This window comes from Bos taurus, chromosome 1, assembly GCF_002263795.3.
Source record: "Bos taurus isolate L1 Dominette 01449 registration number 42190680 breed Hereford chromosome 1, ARS-UCD2.0, whole genome shotgun sequence".
Classification (NCBI taxonomy): Eukaryota; Metazoa; Chordata; class Mammalia; order Artiodactyla; family Bovidae; genus Bos; species Bos taurus.
The window spans coordinates 1,093,366-1,118,669 of NC_037328.1; the positions used below are offsets into that span (position 1 = coordinate 1,093,366).

At 48.1% G+C, this 25,304-nt stretch overlaps 2 protein-coding genes across 3 annotated transcripts; both read right to left on the reverse strand.

The window, feature by feature from the left end:
* Positions 1 to 3,042: 3,042 nt before the first annotated feature.
* C21orf140 (chromosome 21 open reading frame 140) lies at positions 3,043 to 8,307 on the reverse strand. Of its 2 annotated transcripts, XM_024992465.2 has the most exons (2): positions 6,003 to 8,307; positions 3,043 to 3,414 (listed from the first exon to the last, which is right to left on the reverse strand). In XM_024992465.2, the coding sequence occupies exons 1-2, from the start codon at positions 6,714 to 6,716 to the stop codon at positions 3,394 to 3,396; spliced, it is 735 nt and encodes a 244-aa protein (XP_024848233.1). In that variant the 5' UTR covers positions 6,717 to 8,307; the 3' UTR covers positions 3,043 to 3,393.
* A 1,206-nt stretch (positions 8,308 to 9,513) lies between these two features.
* SMIM11 (small integral membrane protein 11) lies at positions 9,514 to 24,947 on the reverse strand. Its single transcript, NM_001114516.2, has 4 exons — positions 24,886 to 24,947; positions 18,738 to 18,836; positions 12,178 to 12,355; positions 9,514 to 9,696 (listed from the first exon to the last, which is right to left on the reverse strand). The coding sequence occupies exons 2-3, from the start codon at positions 18,747 to 18,749 to the stop codon at positions 12,191 to 12,193; spliced, it is 177 nt and encodes a 58-aa protein (NP_001107988.1). The 5' UTR covers positions 18,750 to 18,836; positions 24,886 to 24,947; the 3' UTR covers positions 9,514 to 9,696; positions 12,178 to 12,190.
* Positions 24,948 to 25,304: the final 357 nt, after the last annotated feature.

Genomic DNA, 25,304 nt, shown 5'->3' on the forward strand with positions numbered 1-25,304 from the left:
ATGTGTTGAACACTAATATATTGATTTTTTTTTGTACTGTACTTCTTTTTTTTTTTCCAAATTTGCAATTAGCCCCACTGAATTAAGTTTGGAGGGACTTCACCTGAAAACACAGCAAGCTGGTTATTTGAAAATTGTAAAGAAGTTCTCCCAGCTTTGCTGCCTGCTGCACACCTCACAGGAGGGGACAGAGCCAATGGGAGCCGGAGGGGAAGGCAGGGGGCAGGGAAAGGATTTTCCAGAAGGAGTAAGCTTGCATTGGGTCACAGGGTGAGGGAGACGCAAAAGGAATGGTGGGGGAGGGAAGCTGGCTGGGTGGGGGTGGGTGGCATCCAGGTGCCTGGGCACTAAAGGCCTTGCTAACTGTGGGCCAAGGGGGTGCCCAGGGGAGCTGTGCTGGCAGCCTCAGTTTCCACTTTGCTTGAGGCAACATCTTCGGCTCCAAGCATAGGAGGGGTGCCCACGGCCCCAGTGGGCAGAGGCTGGGGGCCTGGGGTCTGCAGTCCCCTCTCCCTGCAGGCCAGGGGGACGCTGAGTCCTCGACTACAGCTCCCTGCAGAGACTGCAGGGTGTGGCTGGTCTCCAAGTCTGCTGGGGGACGGCAGCCTTTGTCCCCATGAGCCCTGCCGGGTGATGCCTCTGTAACTGCCGCTGTTGGGCCTGGAAAACCACACAAGGGTGTTTAACCAGGAGCTGGACTCCTCACTGGGCAAAGTTATGCTTCCCCACCATAACCTGGAAACCATAGCCCACCGCCCTGCTCCGTACCCTGCGGTGTCTTCCTTTCCTTCTAGAAGAGCCCAGACTTCTTCTCACGCAACGCGTTGTTTCCTGTTTCCACCCTGTCCTTTCCACACTTGCATTCTTAATTCATTCCATTCACACTGCTCCCCACTCTAAATATGCCCCCTTACACACACACACACACACACACACACACACACACACACACACACACACACACACAGCTTCATGCTCACAGAACCCACGACTAAGGAAGCTGGTAGCCTGGGCACACTTGACTTTCTGCCTGGGCAGGCAGTCCCTTCCCTCTCTCCGTGATAAGCCACACCTCTTCCTCTGCGCTCGGCTCCAGCTTCATTTCTTCCTGCCACTCTGCCCACACCAGCCCTGGACTCTGACGCCTCACTTCCCTCACCTCCAGTGTCTCACTGACCAAGAGGTGCTCCTCACCACCAGCCTGACTGCCCCCAGGACCCGAGCTTGCTCTCTTTGGACCCTTATCCAGGGCACAGACTGGAGGCACATAGAAGTTGCTCTCATTTTTGCTGAGTGGACGACTGGTCACATCCAAAGGAAGGAAAGCAGGGATGCTCAGCTAGCTGCCTCACCACCCAAAGTAAAGACTACCTTTCCCAGCTTCCCTTGAGCCTAAGTCTGGTTGGTGAGACTTCCTGGAAAGTCCCTTAAAAGAAAAAGGATAGGTCCTTCTTTCCACTTTTTCTCCTTCTCTTCTGCTGGAAATGCTAATGCAATGACTTGGTCAGCAGCCATTTTGGACTAGGAGTTCAAGGACGAAACCAAGTCTAGGACAGTGGAAGAAAAAGATAGGACGCTGAGCTCTTTATGACGATGGATCCATCCTATTAACCGTGAACTGCCACCTTAGCACCTTAGGACTTCTTGTGTTGGTTGCGGGGTTAGGGGGTTATCTCCTACTTTGTTTAAACCTCTGTGGTTAGGGCTCCACTACTCGTAGCCTGGCCTGATCCTGGCTGACCCATACAGCCAGCTAGAGAGGGATGTGAGGACTTCCTAACAGGAAGACGTGGATTCTAGCTTTGACCCTCCTGTCCCTACAGGGGTGTGTGCATGCCCCTAGGTGAGTCAGTTACCACCTGGCCTCGTCTTCATTTGTAAAATAAGCTTCAAGATCACTGTCCTGCCTATATACAGGGTGGTTGTCTAAACTGAATGAGGTCAAGTATGTAAAAATGTTCTGTAAAACAGTCACAGATGGAAGGAGTTTGTACTGCCTGGGGTGGGGGTGCAGCTTGGTCCGTTGATTGGCCAGGTGTGGGCTCCATCAACCCAGCTGAGCCTGGACCTTCCTTGAGTGGTCAAAGCCAGAGCCAGGAGGCATCTGGCTCCGTGTTCCTATTTACTTCTGGGCTCATCCCAGGGCAGAGCCATTTTCCAACATCCCACCTCCTAGAGTTGGGGCCGTGTGGGGGGAAACACTCTGGCCTGTGGAAAGGGAGTGGCAACATGGTTGTTAGTGCTGGTGAGGACCAAACAGGACAAGAGGGTCCATCAGCCAAGCTCTCGGAAGGAATCAGTGCCACCAACATCACAGAGTCCCCTCCAGGGGACGTGTCCATGCGCCCAGGGCTGCTGTGTCTTGACACCCACTGTTTACTTCATACAAGCGCTGCCCCCCCCAAAAGACTCCAGGCTATCCTCACCATCCCTTCTGGTCCACCCCACCAGGAGAAACTTTATTATCCTTATTTCCCTAACCTATCACAGATGGTCTGAAAAGAAATGCCAGTGAACATCATTTCCTTTGATTAAAGTATCTTAAGATGGCTGTGTCTACCCTTATTACAACCAAATGATAAAAAGCAGTGAGAGTTTTCCTAAAAGAGTGGAAAGGAAATGAGGTCAGTGACAGTAGGGCTAACTGTGGATGTGTTTCTGGAACCCCAGCCTGTACTGTAATAACGGGAATTCTTGAGGTAGTGGCATGGCTTGTGCTAAGCATTTAAAGCCCATAACTCTAGTTTACAAATGAGTTAACTGAGCCTCAGGGAAGTAAAGTAACTTGTCCAAAGTCTCCTAGTTAACAAGCTGGAAACTTGAGCTTCTACTGAGGTCCATCTGATTCCTGAAGCCCAGTGCGTTTCCCATTCTCTTCTGCTGGGAGTTCCCATGCTGGGCATAAAGCAGCATTTCTTAATGACGAGTCTGATGTTACATACCCCAACAGCGCATTTGACAGTGGCCCTTTGATCTCCAGTTACACCAATGTTCTCTTTCCCCTTCTTGTTTTCCTAATGATTGAACAAATCCTCGAAGGAATACAATCCTAATCTCACTTTATTTGATCATTTTGGCTTTCAAAGAAAATAACTCCCGTTGGTCTATCTTGTTCATTTGATAACCTAAAACCTCCTTTTTTCTGTTTTTTTTTCTCACTGCAAAATCATGTGTCTTGAAAAGGCATCTCCTCTGGCTCGATTGTGTGCTGAAATACATTTTACTGGGTGTCCAGTTGGAGGCAGTTCTTTTGTTGGTTGATGCCTGTCTGATGTCAGAGAGCCTTACGCCTTGTGAATTGTGCGGTGAGAAAGAAAAGGTGGGCTTCATTAACCAAGCCAAGCATGCAGCTGGACACGTAGGCTTTAGAATCTGACTGATCCAAGTGTCTGCTCAAGGTATCAGTTTCCCCATCTGTAAAATAGAGGGACTGTTATGAGAATGAATGAATGCTCTGTGTGAATAACGACTCTTAACTAGGAACTCTGGATTTGAAACTCAGCTCCTCCACATTGGAGCGAGTTATGTATGTTTCTGTGCTTCAGTTTACCCTTCTGAGAAAGGGAGACAGTGGCAATTCCTACATCGCCAGCTGTTGTGAGGATGAAATGAGATAAGTTTGTGTAGCTCTTATTGCTTGTCAATACAGAACTCTGGACAGGGTGAGAGAAATGTGAGGTGGGGGCATTCAACATCCCCACACTCAGGCCCCTGACACTGAAGTCACCAAGCAGGTCTGAGTCCTATTACTTGTCCTCAAGGAAAAAAAAAAAAAAAAGGGAAACAAAGGAAGATTTGACACAGAAGAGAAGAAAATCATGTGACCACCGAAGCTGAGTTTGGAGTGATGTGGCCACAAGTCAAGGAATGCTGGCAGCCATCAGCAGCTGAAAGAGGCAAGAAATGTATTCTCTCCTAGAACCCATGGAGGGATGGTGGCCTTGCTGACAACTCGATGTTGACTCAGTGGAACTGATTTCAGACGTCAGGCCTCCAGAACGGGGAGAGAATAAGTTTTTGTTTGTTTAATCTAACAAGTGTGTAGTCATTTGTTACAGCTGTCACAAGAAACTCATACAGCACAGTAGGCTGTAAAGTTGGGGGTGCAGCTGAGACTGCCTGGTTCCAAGTGACTGGCAGTGCTGGGTGAAATTCATCCCAGATAAAATGCATGAAAACAAAATGCTGTGGGAGTCCACCACTTAGTTGCTGAAAATCACTGAACATCTCTTTTCTGACAGAATGTTTCTGCATAATCCAAAGACTTTTAGGAAGTGAGTAGGGCAGGGCAACAAGCAAATATTCAGATTTGGAGCTGCTGTTGATGGTAGTTGTAAGGATTAGTGGTGGCATTTTTCACTTTTATATTGGCTAGCAGAAACCTAGTCTCACCATCTGACGTATAGGCAAGTCTGTTGGGAGTTGGGTAGCAATTTTCAGATGTTGTTTTCAACATGCCCTAGCATAATCACTTCAATTGTAAAATTAATGCTTGAACATACATAAACAAGAATGAGTTTTTTGATATGTTTAATAGGAGGCAGGTGTTTTTCTATAAAAGTGAAAAACGCCACTACTAATCCTTACAACTACCATCAACAGCAGCTCCAAACTTGAATAGGATGCTGTTGTATCAACCACAGGTGGCTCAGCAACCAGGGTCCGAAAATGCAAATGCATGATGCTCTAATGACCTCCTGTTGGGATTCTGCAGATGGTGAGTGCAGCCATGAAATTAAAAGACGCTTACTCCTTGGAAGGAAAGTTATGACCAACTTAGACAGCATATTAAAAAGCAGAGACATTACTTTGCCAACAAAGGTCTGTCTAGTCAAGGCTATGGTTTTTCTAGTAGTCATGTACAGATGTGAGAGTTGGACTATAAAGAAAGCTGAGTGCCAAAGAATTGATGCTTTTGAACTGTGGTGTTGGAGAAGACTCTTGAGAGACCCTTGGAATGCAAGGAGATCCAACCAGTCCATCCTAGAGGAAATCAGTGCTGAATATTCATTGGAAGGACTGATCTGAAGCTGAAATTCCAATCCTTTGGCCACCTGATGCAAAGAACTGATTCATTGGAAAACACCCTGATGCTGGGAAAGATTGAAGGCAAGAGGAGAAGGGGATGACAGAGGATGAGATGATCACCAACTCAATGGACATGAGTTTGAGTAAATTCATGAAGTCCATGGGGTGGCAAAGAGTTGGACATGACTGGGTGACTGAACTGAACTGAACTGTTTGGACTCTTGCAGTTGGAATAGGAGATGAATTGGATAAGTAGGTGCTGTAGACACTTGTTTATGTCACCCAGTTGCCCACTAAGTCCTACTTGAACCAACTACTGTCATAGCTTCCCAGGTTCCTCATGGGGACCACCAAGTTGCCTTGGGGGATCTGCATGGGATTTAATTTCCTTGGGTGTCTCTTGCTCACCCCTCTGCCTCCTTGCTTTCAAGCAATGGGAGGAAAAAGCCAGTTCAGCCACCACTTAGACCACAACTGTCAATGGCAAACTGCCTCCCCATGGATTACTCTGGTGGACTGAAACTGGTAGGCACACTAGTTAATTTCAACTTTTTGTGACCACACACTTGGTTCTCTTTTTCTCCCAGACCTAAATTTTGACCATACAACCTTTAGCTCTGTTCACCTCAACTCACCACCAGGCTCCTTTGGACTGGGTTAACCTGAATCCTCCCACGGACATAATAGCCCTCAAAGTGGCCTTGACGAGAATGAGAGTCAAGATTACTAATTTACCAACAAGATTTAATGAAACCCCTCAGCAACCCATCAGCACTTTACCAAAGCCCTTAGGAACCTCAGTTCTCACAGGATCCCTGTGAGGTCATTCTTAGAGTGTCTTTGGCCACAGTGGTCCAGAATCAAGACCAACAGAATCAGTAAAGATCATGCCCACAGCACCGTCCTACCACTGGTTGGAGGGATCACCACCCTTAAGAAAGTTTACCAAGATAGTAATTTTCCCATCTTCGTACTTTGGTAGTTATTGTCCTCCACTTGCTGAGGTTTATCCTTTCAATTCCTTTGCTGATTAAATCACTGAAGAGTATATACTGGTAAGAATAGACACCATCCACAGACTGCAGACAAAACTCCTTCCTATTATTGATGATGAACCATTTCAGAGAAGACCAGGCTGAGTCTAAAGGGTTCAGGTAATTGTAAGGAGAAGGCAGAGTGAGTAGTTTATGGCCATAGGACTTGGCTACCTCAGGACAACATGTGACGCTTGTTAAGTTAACCACCGAGGGGACATGGGCCTGGGCCTCAGTCTCTTTGCCCTCCTTCGGCCTCGTCGCGTCCTGCCGCCTTCTCTCTTTGACCACAATGGCGCACTTGCCATAGGCCTTCTTCACCACATCACAGAACTCGAAGAAGAGGTTGTCTTCCTGTTTGATGCATAACTCATCCCTTAGGAACATTCGATATTTCCACGGCACCCATCCTTGACTACCACCAGCATGCACAACACACCATGTTGGAGTCGGCATGTAATAACCATCACTAAAATCTTCCCCAGTTACAAGACTCTCAGGGATATCAGTTTCCCCAAAATATACTGTTGTAAACCCATCGTATTGCAATGTTCTCAGTGTTTGCAAATACTGGAGACATTGCTTCTTCTTGATGCTATTGAATAGATTTCTGGTAATGATGTTTCTCAAAAGAGGTTTTGCAAAGTGAGGCATGGGAGGTCTTCAAGAGTTTTTCAAAATTTGCCTGCCTCCCTCTGGCCAGAGTAGGATGATGACCTCATAAAGGGCTTTCTTACAGCTGAGCTGGTCCCATGGATACACTTTGGATTTTAAAGCATCATGGAACACACTGAGAACAATTCCTGTCTGGCTTCTATGATATGGGAATGGGAACTGCTGGCTATCCATGATGGTACATCACATCTGCAGTAGGTCTGGAGAGAGACTCACAGTTGTGTTAGTTTGCTAAGGTTGCATAACAAAATAGCTGAAATTAATTTTTTTGCAGTTCTGAAGGCTGGAAGTTCAAGATCAAGGTATCACAGGTCTGGTTTCACCTGAGACCTTTCTACTTGGCTTGCACATGGTCACCCTCTTGTTGTGTTCTTATTTGGACTTTCCACCTGTCTCTGTTCTAATCTCCTCTCCTTATAAGGTCACCAGTTCTTTGGGATTAGGGTCCATCCCTTGAACCTCATTTTACCTTAATCAGCTCTTTAAAGACCCTATCTCCAAATATCATCACATTCTGAAGTGCTGGGAGTCAGGGCTTCAGCATGAGATTTGGGGGAGACACAGTTCAGTCCCTGACAGCAACCTGTTAACAGTGATGAGCCAAGTTCCTGACTCATTTCCACGTGGGTCATGAGGGTCATATTTATATTTATTCGTTCATCCATTCTGAGCACCAGTGGCACAGTCATGACACATCTAGTGAGGCCTGAACATGCATATGGTTTCTGTCCATGTAAATAGCAGAGACATTGCTTTGCCCACAAAGGTCCTTATAGTCAAAGCTATGGTTTTTCCAGTAGTCACACATGGATGTGAGAGTTGAACCAAAAAGAAAGCTGAGCGCCGAAGCATTGATGCTTTTGAACTGTGGTGTTGGAGAAGACTCTTGAGAGTCCCTTGGATTGCAAGGAGATCAACCAGTCAATCCTAAAGGAAATCAACCCTGAATATTCATTGGAAGCACTGACGCTGAAGCTGAAACTCTAATACTCTGGCCCCCTGATACAAAGAGCCAACTCATTGGAAAAGACCCTGATGCTGTGAAATATTGAGGACAGGAGGAGGAGACGATAGAGGATGAGATGGTTAGATGGCATCACCGACTCAATGGACATGAATCTGAGCAATCTCCAGGAAATAGTGAAGGACAGGGAGGCTTGGAGGGCTGCAATCCATGGGGTTGCAGAGTCAGACACGACTTAGCGACATTACAGTGATTAATTATCTTCTCCTAGTGGGCTGCTGTCTATGGGGTCGCACAGAGTCGGACACGACTGAAGTGACTTAGCAGCTGTAGTGGCAGAAGAGAGTATCAGAAAGAAGGAGTTAAACCCCCAACAGTTTACAGAAAACCCATGGGCATGGTCAGTGGTTTATTCCCATGCTTAGGTCATCTGCTACCCAATTTTTCAAGAAGATGGCAAGATGTTCCACAATTTCCACAACTGAGGTTTAAACCCCAAAGTCTAGGCAATCACCTGTGTTTAAAATAAACCTGAACTAGATTCATTTCGATATTTAGCAAAACTAATACAATATTGTAAAGTTTAAAAATTAAAAAAAAAATAGCTGAAGGATATTTTCCTAAAATAAACCTGAACTACGTAGGCATAGATTCTCCATGAAATGTCAGGGGAAAGTCCCCCTCTGATTATTTTGGGATTTGTAGCTTATAGAGTCAAAATCTCCTATATTTAAAACTCTGTGTGTGTGTTGTGTGTTCAGTTGCTCAGTCGTGTCTGACTCTTTGCAACCCCAAGGACTGTTGCCCGCTGGGCTCCGCTGTCCATGGCAAGAATACTGGAGTGGGTTCCCATTTCCTTCTCCCGACCCAGGGATTGAACTCATGTCTCCTGCATAGATAGGTGGATTCTTTACCACTGAGCCACATGGGAAGCCATTTAAAACTTTGATTCTCTATAAATTCCGTTTTCTAAGTTGTGACAAGGAGCATCCAGCACTCATAGCAAAATGGAAGAAAAATATAATTCCTTTTATCCCTCATGCTTAAAAATCCAAGTTCTACCAATCTGGGCCAGGGTGGCATGGGGGTCAGGGTGGAGATCTACTAATATTGCAAATTGCAAATTGCCCATGTGGCTGCAAGCAATGAGACCAAATATTTCACCATATCTATGACTTTGGTTACTGTGTCCTCATTCCCCATCCTCTCCGGTATCTTGAGAGAAGTGAAAAAACAGGAACTTTTTAGTAGAGACCTCAGTCTGTTAGATGCAGAGAAAAATACTTACGGGCCCCGCTATCTCAAATCTGAAAGTCTTCTTGGCATTCTGTCCTTCATCTCATGCCAGCAAATCCCAACAAGCAAACTGGTGGGAAAAGGACAAAGCACACGTGGGCCCCTCTTTCTTCTTCGCAAAGGGATTCGATAGCCTGACCTAGACTTGGTACCCACCCTTGCAGACAGGTCTCACCCCAGCTCCTCCCTGCAAGGACCTCACAGGCTCAGCAGAGGTGCCAACGCTGCTGGAGGGGTGAACAGCTTCCCTCCACCCCAAGGATGCAAACATGAGAAAGGGCCACAGTGCTTGCAGGAGGAGCTAAAGAGGAGACAAGGAGTGGATGTGCCAGGGAGCAGATAAGAAGGATGGAGGGCTGGGTGATGGGGACCATCTACAGCCCAGTCCTCTACAGAGGGGCACCTCTGATCTGGCGCCAACGGCAAGGAAATGCTGGAAACGCAAAACTCCCTCCTCCTCTGACTACACAGAGGAGAGCGAGGGGGAGGGAGAAGACAGGCACACATGTACTCTGGCTTATTCTACAAAGGTTATTTTATTTTAGCAAACAAAATACTGGTTCTTCTAAAAGCATATAAAAATTCACATCATTTTCAGTTAGACTAGAGGCTGCGAGTTTGTCTTCTGACATATTGTTCAATAATTAAGACTTTCTTCTCAGCTGGAGTCCACTTGAGCTGACAGTTACACCACAAAATCTAGAAAGGAAGACCAAAGGGATGACGATGAACTATCTGGCAGAATAACTGTGAATGTTTTACTTGCTCAGCATCTACGTTTATGCTCAGCTATTTAAACTGAAACAGAAACTGCGGAGGCTTGTCTATCGATCATGTATTTTTAGCATCACAATTTCCTTTCATCTAAAAATCCCTTCGGTGTAAAACAAGGCTCCAGGCTAAACGCTGATAAGCCCCCTACCTGGGAGGGTAACCGGAGCCCCCTGGTCAGTTCTGGGCTGGGTGGGCAACCAGGCATCTCTCCTTCACATTGGGCTGCCATGGACATTTGGGGAAGGGAAGAAGTATCTGTGATCTCACATCTAATCTCTGCTTCCTCTCTGCAGTTAACGCACAAAATGATAACTCTGTCTGGATTAGAAGTCCAGGCAACACTTCAATGGAAACTGCCTTCCCTCACCTTTTCTAATTTCCAAGTACTCCCCGTTTCCCTGCTCTAGTGTGTGCTAGGTTGCTTCAGTGGTGCCTGGCTCTTTGTGACCCCATGGACTGTAGCCCGCCAGGCTCCTCTGTTCAGGGGGATTCTCTAGGCAAGAATACTGGAGTGAGTTGCCATGCTCTCCTCCAGGGGATCTTCCTGACCCAGGGATCGAACCCATGACTCTGCTGTCTCCTGCGCTGGCAGGTGGGTTCTTTATCACTTGCACCACCTGGGAAGCACCCCCCCCCCCACTCTAGTGCCTGCTCCTAAATTTCAGTCAATAAAAATGTTGTTTTTTTCCAGAAGGCAAGGTTTAATAACAGTAACTTCCTTTGCCTGTAACGTGTACAGTTCGCCAAGGCCCAGGGAGCAGTGGGCGATGAGAGGACTGCCCCTATCCTAGAGGGAGGACCAGGAGCCCAGTGTTTCCCACGGCTCCATCCTGAGGATGCACACAGTGCAGCCAGGGGTGAGGCCCTGCGGTTGGATGTCCGACCTGGGTTCAATTCTGCTTGTCTGTCCTTGACCGTGTACAGGGTGGGCCATGTTCTCAGTCTGAATGGACCACACAGGGCTGCCAGGAGTGGTCAGTAACATGGCTGTCTGTGAAATGCTTAGGAAAATGCTAGCACAGATCACTCAAGACATATTGCAATTATTATTAATGAAAAATCTATGAGTCCTGTAAAGGAAATCATCTCTACAGAAGCCTATCTCAGGGTTAACAGGGCTTTTGGAGGTCACCAAACCCAGCTGCTGAGAAGACAGTGGAAGAATCAGCTGAGAGGTTTTCGAAAGAACAGGTGCCCAGATCCAGCCACAGATGTAACGGAGTCACTCTGAGGCTGGACCCTGGGAATCTGCATTGTAACAAAGAACCCAGGCAACCTGATCATTAATCAACTTTGGAAACCACTGATCTAGGATTCCCTGCTACCATATGTGAGTCCTCTCATTTTTTAGAGAAAAGCACAGACCTCAACCTGAAAAGTGATGAAACTGGGCGAGCACAGGAGAATGAAGGAACCTGCTGACCGTCATTAGTCCAGCCTATAAGCTGGGGGTTGAATAACTTCCTCCTGGTGCCTTAAAAACAAACACGTTCTGGGCAGCCCCTGTGCTATGGGGCAGCTCCCAGATGGCTCAGTGGTAAAGAATCTGCCTGCCAACGCAGGAGACCTGGGTTTCATCCTTGGGTTGGGAAGATCCCCTGGAGTAGGAAATAGCAACCCCCTCCAGAATTCTTGCCTAGAGAATCCCAGAGTCAGAGAAGCCTGGTGGGGGTCACAAAGAGTTGGACACGACTGAGTGTGCACGCGCATACACACACAGATGAGCTCTGAGACAGGCACCAGGCTATAGCAATGAGGAAGATTTTGTGCTGGTGGAGTGGTCATAAGGAAGGCGTTCTGGGCCAGGGGACTAACAAGCAAAGGCCAAGAGCGTCTACTGTGGTCAAGGTGGTCTGCAGGAGCATGGGGAGAGGCAGCAGCGGGGGACACGTGACCTGGGTGAGGACGAGTGGAGAAGGACTTACATGCCGAATCTAGGAGTCAGACTTCATTTTGAGGTCAGCAGGATTTCTTAATCTTAGGTACAGGTAGGGGTCTTATGTGACCTGCGATCCCACATCCTCCCCATCCCTGTCTGCAATGTTAGGTCCAATTTAGGTGTTTCTAGTATGTGAGCTTCTCCAGGGAGAAGGTCCACAACTTTCCTGAAAGTATCAAGAGTCCTGTGACCCAAATTCTGTCAAACACCCCTGCTCCTGTGAAGGGAGAACCATTGCAGGCTCGGAGCAGAGGTGAGGACTTGTCCATCCCCTGTGGCCCCAGAGCAGACGGGGCTCAAAGGTCAGGACCTGCACTTGGACCTGACACAGAGCTGCCCGACCTCCGGGGGCAGGTGGGGCCCTGCGCCGTCCCAGAGCCTCAGGCCGGAGGGAGGCAGAGTTCTCATCACATCCAGGGGCACGCCCACCCTAACCTGCCGTGTAGTTCAGTCTGCAAAGCCCATACCTTTCACTCCCCTTTAGCTCTCTTTCTTCTCCGCCTGCTTCCTCTTCTCAGCTTCCACCTTTTGCTGCTTTGCTTCCAATCGTTTCCTCTGGTAGACTTTGACTCCGGCAAACGCCAGGCAGAGGATTAGTGTTTTCGCCGCCAAGATATACAGCAGCAGGGGGAAGTGTTCAAGCACCTTAAAGAAGAAAGAAAACTCGTGGAGCCGTTCGATCATGGATAAGGAATGTTCTTTCACGTCCCTTCACTCGGCACACGTCTCCTGTGCACCGTGTTAAGCACTGGGTACCAGGCTGGGTGGGGGCTCCCGGGTGCAGAGATGAGGGCCCAGTTCCAGGTTTCCGGCAGCCTGGTTTCAGGTGCCCTTCACCACTCCCTGGCTGCTGGCTTCACAGATGCCATGGCTGTGCTCTCTCACAACCTGACCATGCACTTTGCCCCTCACCCCCTGAGCCTGAGGCAGCGGCATGGTCTGCAGTGAGCAGCTGGAGCCGGGGGACTGGGCACAGCCCCGCTCGGGCCACTCACTGACCCGTGCACAGCACGTGCGGCCCGCATCGGTCACTTGACTTTCCCCAGCTTCTGCCTCTTCACCTGCAAAGGGAGGCTGGACCAAATCTTCCTTCTGAATCCCCACCCTTATGGGATACCATGATTGGCTCTTGGTTCCAGCTACGCGTTAGCACTGGTATTTGAAGGTAAAATAAATATACAAGTAAAATACAGTAAAACTTTACTGTAAAATAAAGTAAAACTTAAAATGTTAAAGCTTAGCTACTTAATTCACTGTTCCTGTAATTCTTTTGTTGGAGGGAAGTTTTAATCCACTGGCTAAAATGAGATCTGGGGAATAACTAGGGGATTGGAATTACTCTCTTTGTGCATGAGCAGGCTTTATTATGAAATTCTATATATCACAAGTATCTCAAGGCAAATAGTATACTAGTCTGGGAAACACGATTAGTAGAACCTAAATAATAAGTATGAGCTTTTTGTGTGTGATTAAAAATTCCTTCCCAGATAAAGTGAAAAGCTATGCCTTCATTGAGAGATCATTATTCCGGAGGACCAAGTAGGATTTAGTCCAGTGAACTCCTTAGGTGAAATGCCAAGCATCACTTAACTATATGCAGCACTGGGACAAGGAGACTCTTCCATGGAGACTGCATTTGTCCCTCCCTCTGATGGTTTAACTAAAGCTGATCTGAAATGGGTAAATGAAAACTTCAGCTGAGAACAGTCTGCTCCCAGACGTGGAGGGCTGTGAAAGGATCTGAACAAGGACTTGGTCTACACCTTGTTCTACAAAGGAGGACAGTAAAGCTCAGGGCGGTGGCGAGCCCCCCGCATCACACAGCTAATTCAGGAGGAGTGAGAGTTTGATTTCAATGAAGTGGAATTAACTGACATCAACAAATTATGTCCCAAGAACACTCTGAGCAACTAGATAATAGTTTTCAACCACAGAATCGGGTTAAACAGTAAAGAATAAGCATAACCTATATACTTCATGGGAAATAGATGGGGAAACAGTGGAAGTAGTGTCAGACTTTATTTTTTTGGGCTCCAAAATCACTGCAGATGGTAACTGCAGCCATGAAAGTAAAGGACGCTTACTCCTTGGAAGGAAAGTTATGACCAACCTAGATAGCATATTCAAAAGCAGAGACATTACTTTGCCAACAAAGGTCCATCTAGTCAAGGCTATGGTTTTTCCAGTGGTCGTGTATGGATGAGAGAGTTGGACTGTGAAGAAAGCTGAGCGCCGAAGAATTGATGCTTTTGAACTGTGGTGTTGGAGAAAACTCTCGAGAGTCCCTTGGACTGCAAGGAGATCCAACCAGTCCATTCTGAAGGAGATCAGCCCTGGGATTTCTTTGGAAGGAATAATGTTAACGCTGAAACTCCAGTACTTTGGCCACCTCATGCGAAGAGTTGACTCATTGGAAAAGACTCTGATGCTGGGAGGGATTGGGGGCAGGAGGAGAAGGGGACAACAGATGATGAGATGGCTGGATGGCATCACTGACTCGATGGATGTTGAGTCTGAGTGAACTCCGGGAGTCGGTGATGGACAGGGAGGCCTGGCGTGCTGCGATTCATGGGGTCGCAAAGAGTCAGACACAACTGAGCGACTGAACTGAACTGATACACTTCAGAAAGCTCACTTTGGCAAACAAGTATAAAAGACTAAAAAGGTTACGAAAGCAAAAACCTTCTACCCTGACGAATACAAGCTGTTTAGAACACTGACTTGGTGTCCAGGCCCTTCCTGCCTCAGACCTATAGCTAATCTCCCTGACTTCCCCCAACAACCCTCCAACCATCTAATTCATCTACTTTCTTGAAGGGTCACAGCTTAGAGGAGAGGCTTGGCTCTACATTCATAAGCCAGCTAAGAAAGAAAAGATGCTAACTTTTACCTCCTTGGAGACAAAAGTCACCAGTGTGGAGATATAAACTTCATTTTACGTTCACTGGGACTTTCCCAGGCTGAGCCCTAGTTAGCCCTGCTGCTGCTGCTGCTGCTGAGTCGCTTCAGTCATGTCCGACTCTGTGCAACCCCATAGACGGCAGCCCACCAGGCTCCGCCATCTCTGGGATTCTCCAGGCAAGAACACTGGAGTGGGTTGCCATTTCCTTCTCCAATGCATAAAAGTGAAAAGTGAAAGGGAAGTCGCTGACGCTGGCAAGTCACTCCCTCCCAATTCTCTCCATCCCTATGGATGAGCCCCTGGAGTCCTGTCATAATCAGACCCCTATTGCAGCCCACAGTTCATGCCTGAGTGCTGAGTCGCTTCAGTCGTGTCCAACTCTTTTCGACCCCATGGACTGTAGCCCGCCAGGCTCCTCTGGTCATGGGATTCTCCAGGCAAGAATTCTGGAGTGGGCTGCCATGCCCTCCTCCAGGAGAATTTTCCAGACCCGGGGATCGAACCTGCATCTCTTGGGTCTCCTGCACAGGCAGGCAGGTTCTTGACCACTAGCACCACCCGGGAAAGCCCAGCCCACTGTTCTGCAAGATCTACACCCAAAACTAAGCTCTAGCAGTGACAGGATGTACATGGAAATCAGAAGCTAGAAACCCACTGAAATGGAAGCATGTCAACAAACAAACCCAGGGAAGTGGTTTTGGTATTTACTTTCTTTTTAAAGGCTGTGGGGAGGAGGTGGCAAGAGGCGGAAGTTTGGGACTGAGAGCGGGCAGTGCAGTGGGAGTCAAGGACACTACACGGGCTGAAGCGAAACTTTCAGGGCCACTGTTCCTGCAACTCTCAGGCAGGTGTGCTAGACCTTTCAGTTCAGTTCAGTTCAGTTGCTCAGCCGTGTCTGACTCTTTACGACCCCATGAACCGCAGCACGCCAGGCCTCCCTGTCCATCATCAACTCCCGGAGTTCACCCAAACTCCTGTCCATCGTCAGTGATGCCATCCAACCATCTCATCCTCTGTTGTCCCCTTCTCCCCCTGCCCTCAATCTTTCCCAGCATCAGGGTCTTTTCCAATGAGTCAACTCTTCACATCAGGTGGCCAAAGTATTGGGGTTTCAGCTTCAGCATCCGTCCTTCCAATGAATATTCAGGACTGACTCCCTTTAGGATGGACTGGTTGGATCTGCTTGCAGTCCAAGGGACTCTCAAGAGTCTTCTCCAACACTACAGTTCAAAAGCATCAATTCTTTGGCTCTCAGCTTTCTTTATAGTCCAACTCTCACATCCATACATGACCACTGGAAAAACCATAGCCTTGACTAGACGGAACTTTGTTGACAAAGTAATGTCTCTGCTTTTGAATATGCTGTCTAGGTTGGTCATAACTTTCCTTCCAAGGAGTAAGCGTCTTTTAATTTCATGGCTGCAAGTACCATCTGCAGTGATTTTGGAGCCCAGAAAAATAAAGTCAGCCACTGTTTCCCCATCTATTTGCCATAAAGTGATGGGACCAGATGCCATGATCTTAGTTTTTAGTTGTGTGAAATCTCTTCTTTTGATTTCCCTTCTAACAAAACCCTCAGATTAACTCCCAAACCTTCAGGGAAGTGAATCAAGAAAACACAGTTGGGTGGTCTAGCTCTATATCAGTTTTTTAAATAAACGCCAATACGCGTGTAATGAGAATGACTGCCTTTTAAAATTTATTCTTGGCCACGCCCTGCAGCATATGGAATCTTAGTTCCCTGACCAGCGATCAAACTCCTGCCCGTGGTGGGAGCTCAGAGTCTTAACTACCGGACCACCAGGGAAGTCCCGCAAATGACTGACATTTTCAAAACCCCCAGTTGCTGAGGTACTAAGGCACTGGGTGCTTGCTGTCGCTGACTGCTGCTCATGGCCACAGGCTGATGGAGGTAGACAGGGAAGCACAGGATGTCTTGGGCGTCCCACAGTCCTTTATCTCCTGCAGGGGGCAGGGGGTGTCACTGCAGTTTGGGCAGAAGGCCATTCCTTTCAGACACTACCTGGCAGGGCTCCCTGGTAGCCCTGGAGCTGTGTGTCTGCCCGAATGTCACGAAGGTACAGGCGGTTTTTGTACAGTTTTCTATACAAAACTGTGTTCCTGACACAGGAAAGGACTTCTTCTGTGACAAGTCGGGTTGGCCTGGGCGGTCAAGTGCGTTGCTGTCGCTCCACAACTAAAAAGAAAGCTTTCTCTGTGCAGTGGCTCACCGGAATACATCAGCGCCACCCAGGAACTCGTTCACCCACAGGCCAACGCGCTCAAACTCCAGTAGGTGGGACCACAATTCATATTTTAACTTGCCGAGGTGGTTTTGAGACGTGCTCTGGCCTCGGAGCACCAAGCACACACGCTGGCCCTTGCTGACGCGGCCTCTGGTACCAGCTGCCGCCCCGTCACCAACTACTCGCTTCAGCCTCTGCCCATGCTACAAACCCTTCACTACGTCTCAGCACACGCTGAGCCCGGCCCCCATCGCCCCACATGCTTTAATCCCCCTGTCTTTCCTTCCTGGCCTTTCTATGGGCAGCTCTGGAACACCCCACACGTGCGACATGCGCGTTCCTACATCTCTAAGCCCTCAGAGAGTCTTCACTCCACCTCCTGAACCTTGGCCAGGCTCCTCCTGGAGAAGAGTCCCCAGAGCCCCACTGTGTGGCCCCCAGGCCCCACGGGGCTGGGGAAGGAGGGGGTCCGAAGCTGAGTGCCGAAGAATTGATGCTTTTGAACTGTGGTATTGGAGAAGGCTCTTGAGAGTCCCTTGGACTGCAAGCAGATCCAACCAGTCCATCCTAAAGGAAATCAGTCCTGAATATTCATTGGAAGGACTGATGCTGAAGCTCCAATATTTTGGCCACCTGATGTGAAGAAGTGACTCATTGGAAAAGACCCTGATGCTGGGAAAGATTGAAGGCAGGAGAAGGGGATGACAGAGGGTGAGAGGTTGGATGGCATCACCAACTCAGTGGACATGAGTTTGAGTAACTCCGGGAGTTGGTGATGGACAGGGAGGCCTGGCGTGCTGCAGTTCATGGGGTCACAAAGAGTTGGACACGACTGAGCAACTGAACTGAACTGTAGTCTCCTGACTCCCTGATCCTACTTCCAGATCTTTCCATTTCCTGTGATGAAAGCCAGTGGCTGTTCTGAATCAGAAAATGCTTATGATAACTGAAAAAATACATATAATGAGATCCTAAGTTTGGAGATATACACATTACACATATATATATATGAAAAACATGGGTAGAAAATGCACCAAAATTGTTAATATTAATAGCAGCCATCTCTGGATAGTGAAAAGACATATGGTTTTGACTTGATCTGATCCTTTTCAAAGCATCTATTTTCATGACTACCCTAGTAGCCACCCTGCACCTACCCCACGCCACTTCCTTAAAGGACATAATGTGACACCCCCCCCCCCCCCGCCCCTATAAGACCCACTGACTGTGGCCCACAGCCTTCTGCAGGCTTGCAGCTCACAGGACATTCTTTGGTTGCCCTCGAACTTCTACTTCCACCAGCTGTATGAAGGTTTTACAGGGGTCAGCTGTGTTTATGCCAGTCAGTATATTTAAGTAGCACTTGATGTCATAATGGATAATCTATTTAAACATGGCACTCATGAAATATGACCACGGAAAAGAAAGGCTATTTCCATGAAAACTAAGGTGTCTGTTTTGAAAGACTCAATTTGAATTAGAAAAAAAAATGCTGTCGGCAACACAAATGGGAAAGATTAAGGAAGAAGAGTGTAAAAATCAGGAAGGATTTTGTATGTCGATTGCTTCTTAAGATCTTTTTCATCCATTTTGAAGAAACCAAAATGTGAGATTATAGGTGAAACTTCAAAGGGGTGGTTTTTGCAAGCAAGGTGAGGCACGTCTGAGGGAAGTCATTGTCCTCCCAAAGAAAAGGCCTTCCTCCAAAAGTCTGGTGAAAAAAATGTACATTTATGTGTTCACTTAAAGTATTATATAATTCCTGCATTTTCTTCTTTTGTTTTTTTCTTAGTCCACTTATCTCTACAGAACTATTCTGAACTTTTACAATTAGGAGAAAGAAAACCCGCAAGCCATAAATGTTTGGTGATATTCTTACCTTCCAGTTCATGCTGGACCAACTGGGGCTCCACTCCTGGTTGTGTGGGCCACGCAGACAAGGAGGGGCGGGAACCTGCTTGGGACAGGTCCCACTGTTCTGATGGGGAAGAGAAGAAACAGGTCAATTTGAGTTTTCTAGACAGACCGCCTTAGGAAGACTTTTCTCTGATGGGGAGAGAGGGCCCTTGAGCCAAGACAGCAAGCTCTGCAGAGAGAAGGGTTAGGCCACCCCAACTAGCGAGACAGCCTCGGCTCTTGCTGAGCAGAACGATCTCCTTGGCTGCTCTTGACCGGGGAAGGGAGCACAGCCAAGCAGAGGTGTTGGCCCTGCTCTTAAGGGAAAGCGTGCTCCCACTCCATTCATCTGTGGACAAAGGTGCCCAGGCGCTAATCTGACACTCTCCCCACCTCCTGCCCTGAACAGGAGCTGGTCCATGGATGGGGGTATCATTTTATGTCTCGGGTCCTGTGAGTATTAATTAAAGGAATACTGTTTTGCTTTAGTATTCATTTAATTTATTGATTTATTTATAAATTTGGCTGCATCAGGTTTTAGATGCGGCATATGGGATCTTTTATTGTGGCTCTCAGGCTCAGCAGTTAGAGGTATGTGGGCTTGGCTGCCACATAGCGCGTGCAATCTTAGTTCTCTGACAGGGACTGAACCCTGCATTGGAAGATGAATTCTTAACTGCTGGAACACGAGGGAAGCCTCAAGGTAATATTGGTTTTCAAAAATATCTGGTGGGAAGGGACTCAAGGATGGGGGGAAATGGTATTAAGAAAGTCATTCCGATCTTAAAATTCCCTCTAAAATGTCAGGGAGACGGAGGGGAAGGTGAAGCGGAAGAGACAAGGCAGGGACCCGGCCGGGACACAGGATTTGCTCTGAGGCCTCCCACGTCACTATTTTAGGCCAGGACACACACCCCACAAGTCAGAAGACCTGAGCTCTGGATGAAGGGCCTACACACTCTGGTAAGTGACTCCCCTCTGGGGGCCTCCATCCCATCTGTAAATGAAGACAGGGAGTGTCAACTACACGGGCTCTGGGGGCCTCTACTTCTACAATTCGGAGACTTTCAGCGTTAGGAATCACAGCTTCACTTTACTGTACCCGGCCATGCTAAAGTGCACTGAGTGCCAGTAACTCACCTAGTCTTCACACCTGTCCCAAGAGGTGTAGTTTATCGTCTATACTCTGGAGTATCTGTGTGTGCGCATGCGCATGTGCACAAAGTCCTGTCCAGCTCTTTGCAGCCCCACGGACTCCTCTGTCCATGCGATTCTCCAGGCAAGAACACGAGTGGGTCGCCATGTCCTCCTCCAGGGGACCTTCCCGACCCAGGGACTGAAGCTGCATCTCTTAGGTCTCCTGAACTGGAAGGCGGGCTCTTCACACTAGAGCCACTTCACGTGACACTGACACGTCCACAGTCACAGTAAGGACTGGGATTGTAACTCATCCAGTCCGGCCCCAGGCTCTGATCCTAACGCAGAGAGCTCTGCACTAAGAAATCATGGGGACGCCTTTCTTTACATGGACTTACAACTAGGATTAAGAAAAATTCACAGGCCTTTAGAATGGGGAAAATGAGATAAACTTCCGACATGTGTTTTTGAAAACTTTCACTTACAAAAGCATCTAAACTTCATAGCCAAGGTCATAGTATCTTGAACACAAGCGAGCAGCTGGCACAAGATAGCCAAGCTTTCCCCAGGACTTTTCAAAGTCAGATAAGCTCATGACAGGAATTTACACCATAAATCTGTTTAAATGAGATGACCATGATTGAAAGCACTCATGTGCTAAGTCGCTCAGTCGTGTCTGACTCTTTGCGACCCCATGGCCTGTAGCCCACCAGTCTCCTCTGTCCATGGGATTCTCCATGCAAGAACAGTAGAGTGGGTTGTCATGCCCTCCTCCAGGAGATTTTCCCAACCCAAGGTTCAAACCCAGGTCTCCCACATTGCAGGTGGATTCTTTACCGTCTAAGCCACCAGGGGAGCCCGAAGGTGCTCATTGCCTTCGTGTATCAAAGACTTATTTGTCTATAAGGAACAGTAGATTTTGACCCGCCCTGGAAAAATATGTTCCCAACAGGTTACAACCTGTTGCTGGAATTTTCACTTCGAATAATCTCTGATAATCTCAGGAATGATCCATGTTGTAAATTAAAATGTCTATGCTGGAAAAGATTGAAGGCGGGAGGAGAAGGGGAGGACAGAGGATGAGATGGTTGGATGGCATCACCGACTCGATGGACATGAATTTGAGTAAACTCCGGGAGTTGGTGATAGACAGGGAGGCCTGGCGTGCTGCAGTCCACGGGGTTGCAAGGAGTCGGACATGACTGAGTGACTGAACTGAAGGTTGTATCAATTTTATTTTTCTCACCTCTATTTTTATTGAGTTGTCTACACATATAAGTAGACAGGTTTGGCTGTTTCCCACACATTTTCTGAGACCAAATGACTCCCTTAGTGAAGTCGGTTAGATATTAATTCCCAAGGTCAAGGACCACAAAAAGGTCCAAAAAACACTTATAGGAGGAAGTAAAAAGAATGCCTGGAGGTCTGGCCCTCTGGGAATCATGTGCTAAGTTTACCAGGAGTATGACCTTGGATGAGTCGCTGGGCCTCTCTAAACCTCAGCTCCCTACTCTGTAAATTCTCCTTCAAAGACTAGATTATAAAAACATTAAGCACCAGGCTCAGCACATGAAAAGCACTTAACAAATACCAACCATAATTGTTATGATAAATGTCTTTCCAGTAACAGACATGGTAAGCTGATGAACATAAGCAAGTGGAGGTCAGGGCAAATCAGACAGCAGGGCATGGGATAAAGAACCACCACCAGATGACCAGAAGAACTGGAGATCTGTACTCTATGCTTGCGGGAGCCAATGACAAGGAATCTGACCTGGGGGCAATCCATTAGCCTCTCCAAGCCAAAGTGTTACCATTTTAAAAATTCAAAGAACAACGCTGCAACTCTGAAATTCCTAAGTCACATTCTCTCTGATACAGAGCATCTAACTGTAAAAACATTACTGGCAGCTGCCTCATCGTCATATCTAGAGTGACAAAATTCCATCTCTTCAGGAAAGAAAAACGTTTAAAAGTCCATATGCAAAGCAGTGGAAGGAGTATGTTGAGGGTGGGGGAAAGGGCAAATTAATCAAACTCATTCCCACCCACTGCCTCCAAATGACAACTCTTCCCCAGTCAGTTCAGTTCAGTCGCTCAGTCGTGTCCGACTCTTTGTGACCCCATGAATTGCAGCATGCCAGGCCTCCCTGTCCATCACCAACTCCCGGAGTTCACTCAAACTCACGTCCACTGAGCCAGTGATGCCATCCAGCCATCTCATCCTCTGTTGTCCCCTTCTCCTCCTGCCCCCAATCCCTCCCAGCATCAGAGTCTTTTCCAATATGTCAACTCTTCGCATGAGGTGTCCAAAGTACTGGAGTTTCAGCTTTAGCATCATTCCTTCCAAAGAAATCCCAAGGCTGATCTCCTTCAGAATGGACTGGTTGGATCTCCTTGCAGTCCAAGGGACTCTCAAGAGTCTTCTCCAACACCACAGTTTAAAAGCATCAACTCTTCAGCGCTCAGCTTTCTTCACAGTCCAACTCTCACATCCATACATGACTACTAGAAAAACCATAGCCTTGACTAGACGGACCTTTGTTGACAAAGTAATCTCTCTGTTTTTGAATATGCTATCTAGGTTGGTCATAACTTTCCTTCCAAGAAGTAAGCGTCTTTAAATTTCATGGCTGCAGTGATTTTGGAGCCCCAAAAAATAAAGTCTGACACTGTTTCCACTGTTTCCCCATCTATTTCCCATGAAGTGATAGGACCGGATGCCATGATCTTCGTTTTCTGAATGTTGAGCTTTAAGTCAACTTTTTCACTCTTCTCTTTCACTTTCATCAAGAGACTTTTTAGTTCCTCTTCACTTTCTGCCATAAGGGTGGTGTCATCTGCATATCTGAGGTTATTGATATTTTTCCCGGCAATCTTGATTCCAGCTTGTGCTTCTTCCAGCCCAGCATTTCCCATGATGTACTCTGCATATAAGTTAAATAAGCAGGGTGACAATATACAGCCTTGACATACTCCTTTTCCTATTTGGAACCAGTCTGTTGTTCCATGCCCAGTTCTAACTGTTGCTTCCTGACCTGCATATAGGTTTCTCAAGAGGCAGGTCAGGTGGTCTGGTATTCCCATCTCTTTCAGAAGTTTCCACAGTTTATTGTAATCCACACAGTCAAAGGCTTTAGCATAGTCAATAAAGCAGAAATAGATGTTTTTCTGGAACTCTCTTGCTTTTTCCATGTTCCAACAGAAGTTGGCAATTTGATCTCTGGTTCCTCTGCCTTTTCTAAAACCAGCTTGAACATCTGGAAGTTCATGGTTCACATATTGCTGAAGCCTGGCTTGGAGAATTTTGAGCATTACTTTAGTAGTGTGTGAGATGGGTGCAATTGTGTAGTAGTTTGAGCATTCTTTGGCATTGCCTTTCTTTGGGATTGGAATGAAAACTGACCTTTTACAGTCCTGTGGCCACTGCTGAGTTTTCCAAATTTGCTAGCATATTGAGTTCAGCGCTTTCACAGCATCATATTTCAGGATCTGAAATAGCTCAACTGGAATTCCATCACCTCCACTAGCTAAATTACAGGTTGCAACTCAGCCATTTTTGAGTTGCAATGGCACCCCACTCCAGTACCCTTGCCTGGAAAATCCCATGGACGGAGAAGCCTGGTGGGCTGCAGTCCATAGCGTTGCTAAGAGTCAGACACGACTGAGCGACTTCACTTTCACTTTTCACTTTCATGCATTAGAGGAGGAAATGGCAACCCACTCCAGTGTTCTTGCCTGGAGAATACCAGGGACAGGGGAGACTGGTGGGCTGCGGTCTGTGGGGTCGCACAGAGTCGGTCGGACATGACTGAAGCGACTTAGCAGCAGCAGCAGCAGCAGCAGCAGCAGGGCTTCAGCAAGTGAGAACTGAGAAAGCTAAAAATATCAGCAGGCTAGTGCTCTGCTGCCATATGTACACCTGATGCAATCTTAGAACCAGGAGGCAGCTGGTGTCTGAGGGCTGAACTACAAAAGCCAACCAGATGGGGACAGTTTTGAGAGACATAAAATCTACGAAGTGCAAAGCCAACCAGATGGGGACAGTTTTGAGAGACATAAAATCTACGAAGTGCAAGAAGTTTTAAACTTCCTCTGGAACTATCCAGTCTTAGCTTTAAATTCAAAGATAACAATGACTTAGAAAGAGATGGCTCTATTACCTTTCCTGCAAAAATATCCTGATTTTTCCTCCTAAAGAAAACAGAAAAGCTACTGGCTTATCTTGATTAGGCTAATTATAGCAATATGAACAAGGTATAGTCCACAATTTTATTCTTGCTCCACCTAACAGACCCAAGGGTCGGTCCGTCTCTTGGTATCTCACTCCAGCCATTCATTAGTCTGAACTTCCCTAAATTGCTCTCATTCCCAGCCTCTTTCCACCCCAACCCTTCACCCCATCATTTGAAGTAGCGATGGGTGCGTGGAGGAGGTGGGGTGGTGGGGAGTTCCAGATGAAGCGGGTTTTATCAGTTGGGCTGACTTCTGAGCCCCACGCCGGGGTCGGCTGGGGTTCCCAGGACAAGGGGCTGGGCCTCTGCCCCTCCGTGACTTGGAGGGCCAGGTAAAGGTCCTCTCCAGCCTCCACACTGGGGTTGGGGGCAAAACCTGCCCCGCTCAGACCTGAGGATGAGGGCCAAGGGCGACGGCCGCTTACCCCACCTACACAACAGGGCTTCTGGGACATTCGCTCGCCCCCAAACCTCTCTCTCTTGGAACCACATCTGGGTCCCCCTCTTCGGCCTGCGTGCCAGCCTCCACACGCCGCCCCCCTCCCACCCCCAGCCACTGGATCCGTGCATTTTGGGGTGCCTGGACAAGCCAGCCAGGCCGGACGCTCCGCGGGGGTGGGCCGTGGTGGCTGGCACCCCCGCGGTCCCGCTGGAGAGCGTCAAGGAGAGAAAGCGCGAACGCGACGCCTGGGCGTCCCCCAAAGAGCAGCCGGCTGCTTTTGTGTCCGGATCCCGCGGACACCGACGCCGCCCACTTACAGCTCAAGGCCGCGGAGGATCCAGCTCCGGAGCCGCGCGCAAACCACCACTCCCACAATGCCGCGGGGAAACTACACGTCCCGAAATGCACCGCTCCGCGCACCGGAGCAATAAGCCTGCTCAGGGAGCCTGAGCCACCATAGTGGGTAGGCGACTCTACGTCATGGTGGGTAGGCGGGGCCGCACACAAACCACGACTCCCACCATGCCGCGGGAAAACTATACGTCCCGAAATGCACCGCTCCGCACGCCGGCGCACCTGCGCCGTTATGGCGGGTAGGCGGCTCCTCCGGCGCAGTGGGCCCGGGCCGCGGAGACGGTCTCCAGGTTCTTGAATCCGCGCTATGGGCCGGGGCGGCCTTAGTGCGGCCGCAACATGGGTCACCAGACAGACTTGGCTGGGCCAGGGGCGAACTTCC

What these genes read in the sequence shown, in the direction of transcription:
- C21orf140 (XM_024992465.2), bottom strand. Translation starts at nt 6,716, where the DNA reads ATGCCTCACTTTGCAAAACCTCTTTTGAGAAACATCATTACCAGAAAT. An exon ending in GGAGGACAATAACTACCAAA is followed by an intron (nt 3,415 to 6,002) that starts GTACGAAGATGG and finishes TCTATTTTACAG; the next exon opens with ATGGGGAAACTGATACCTTG.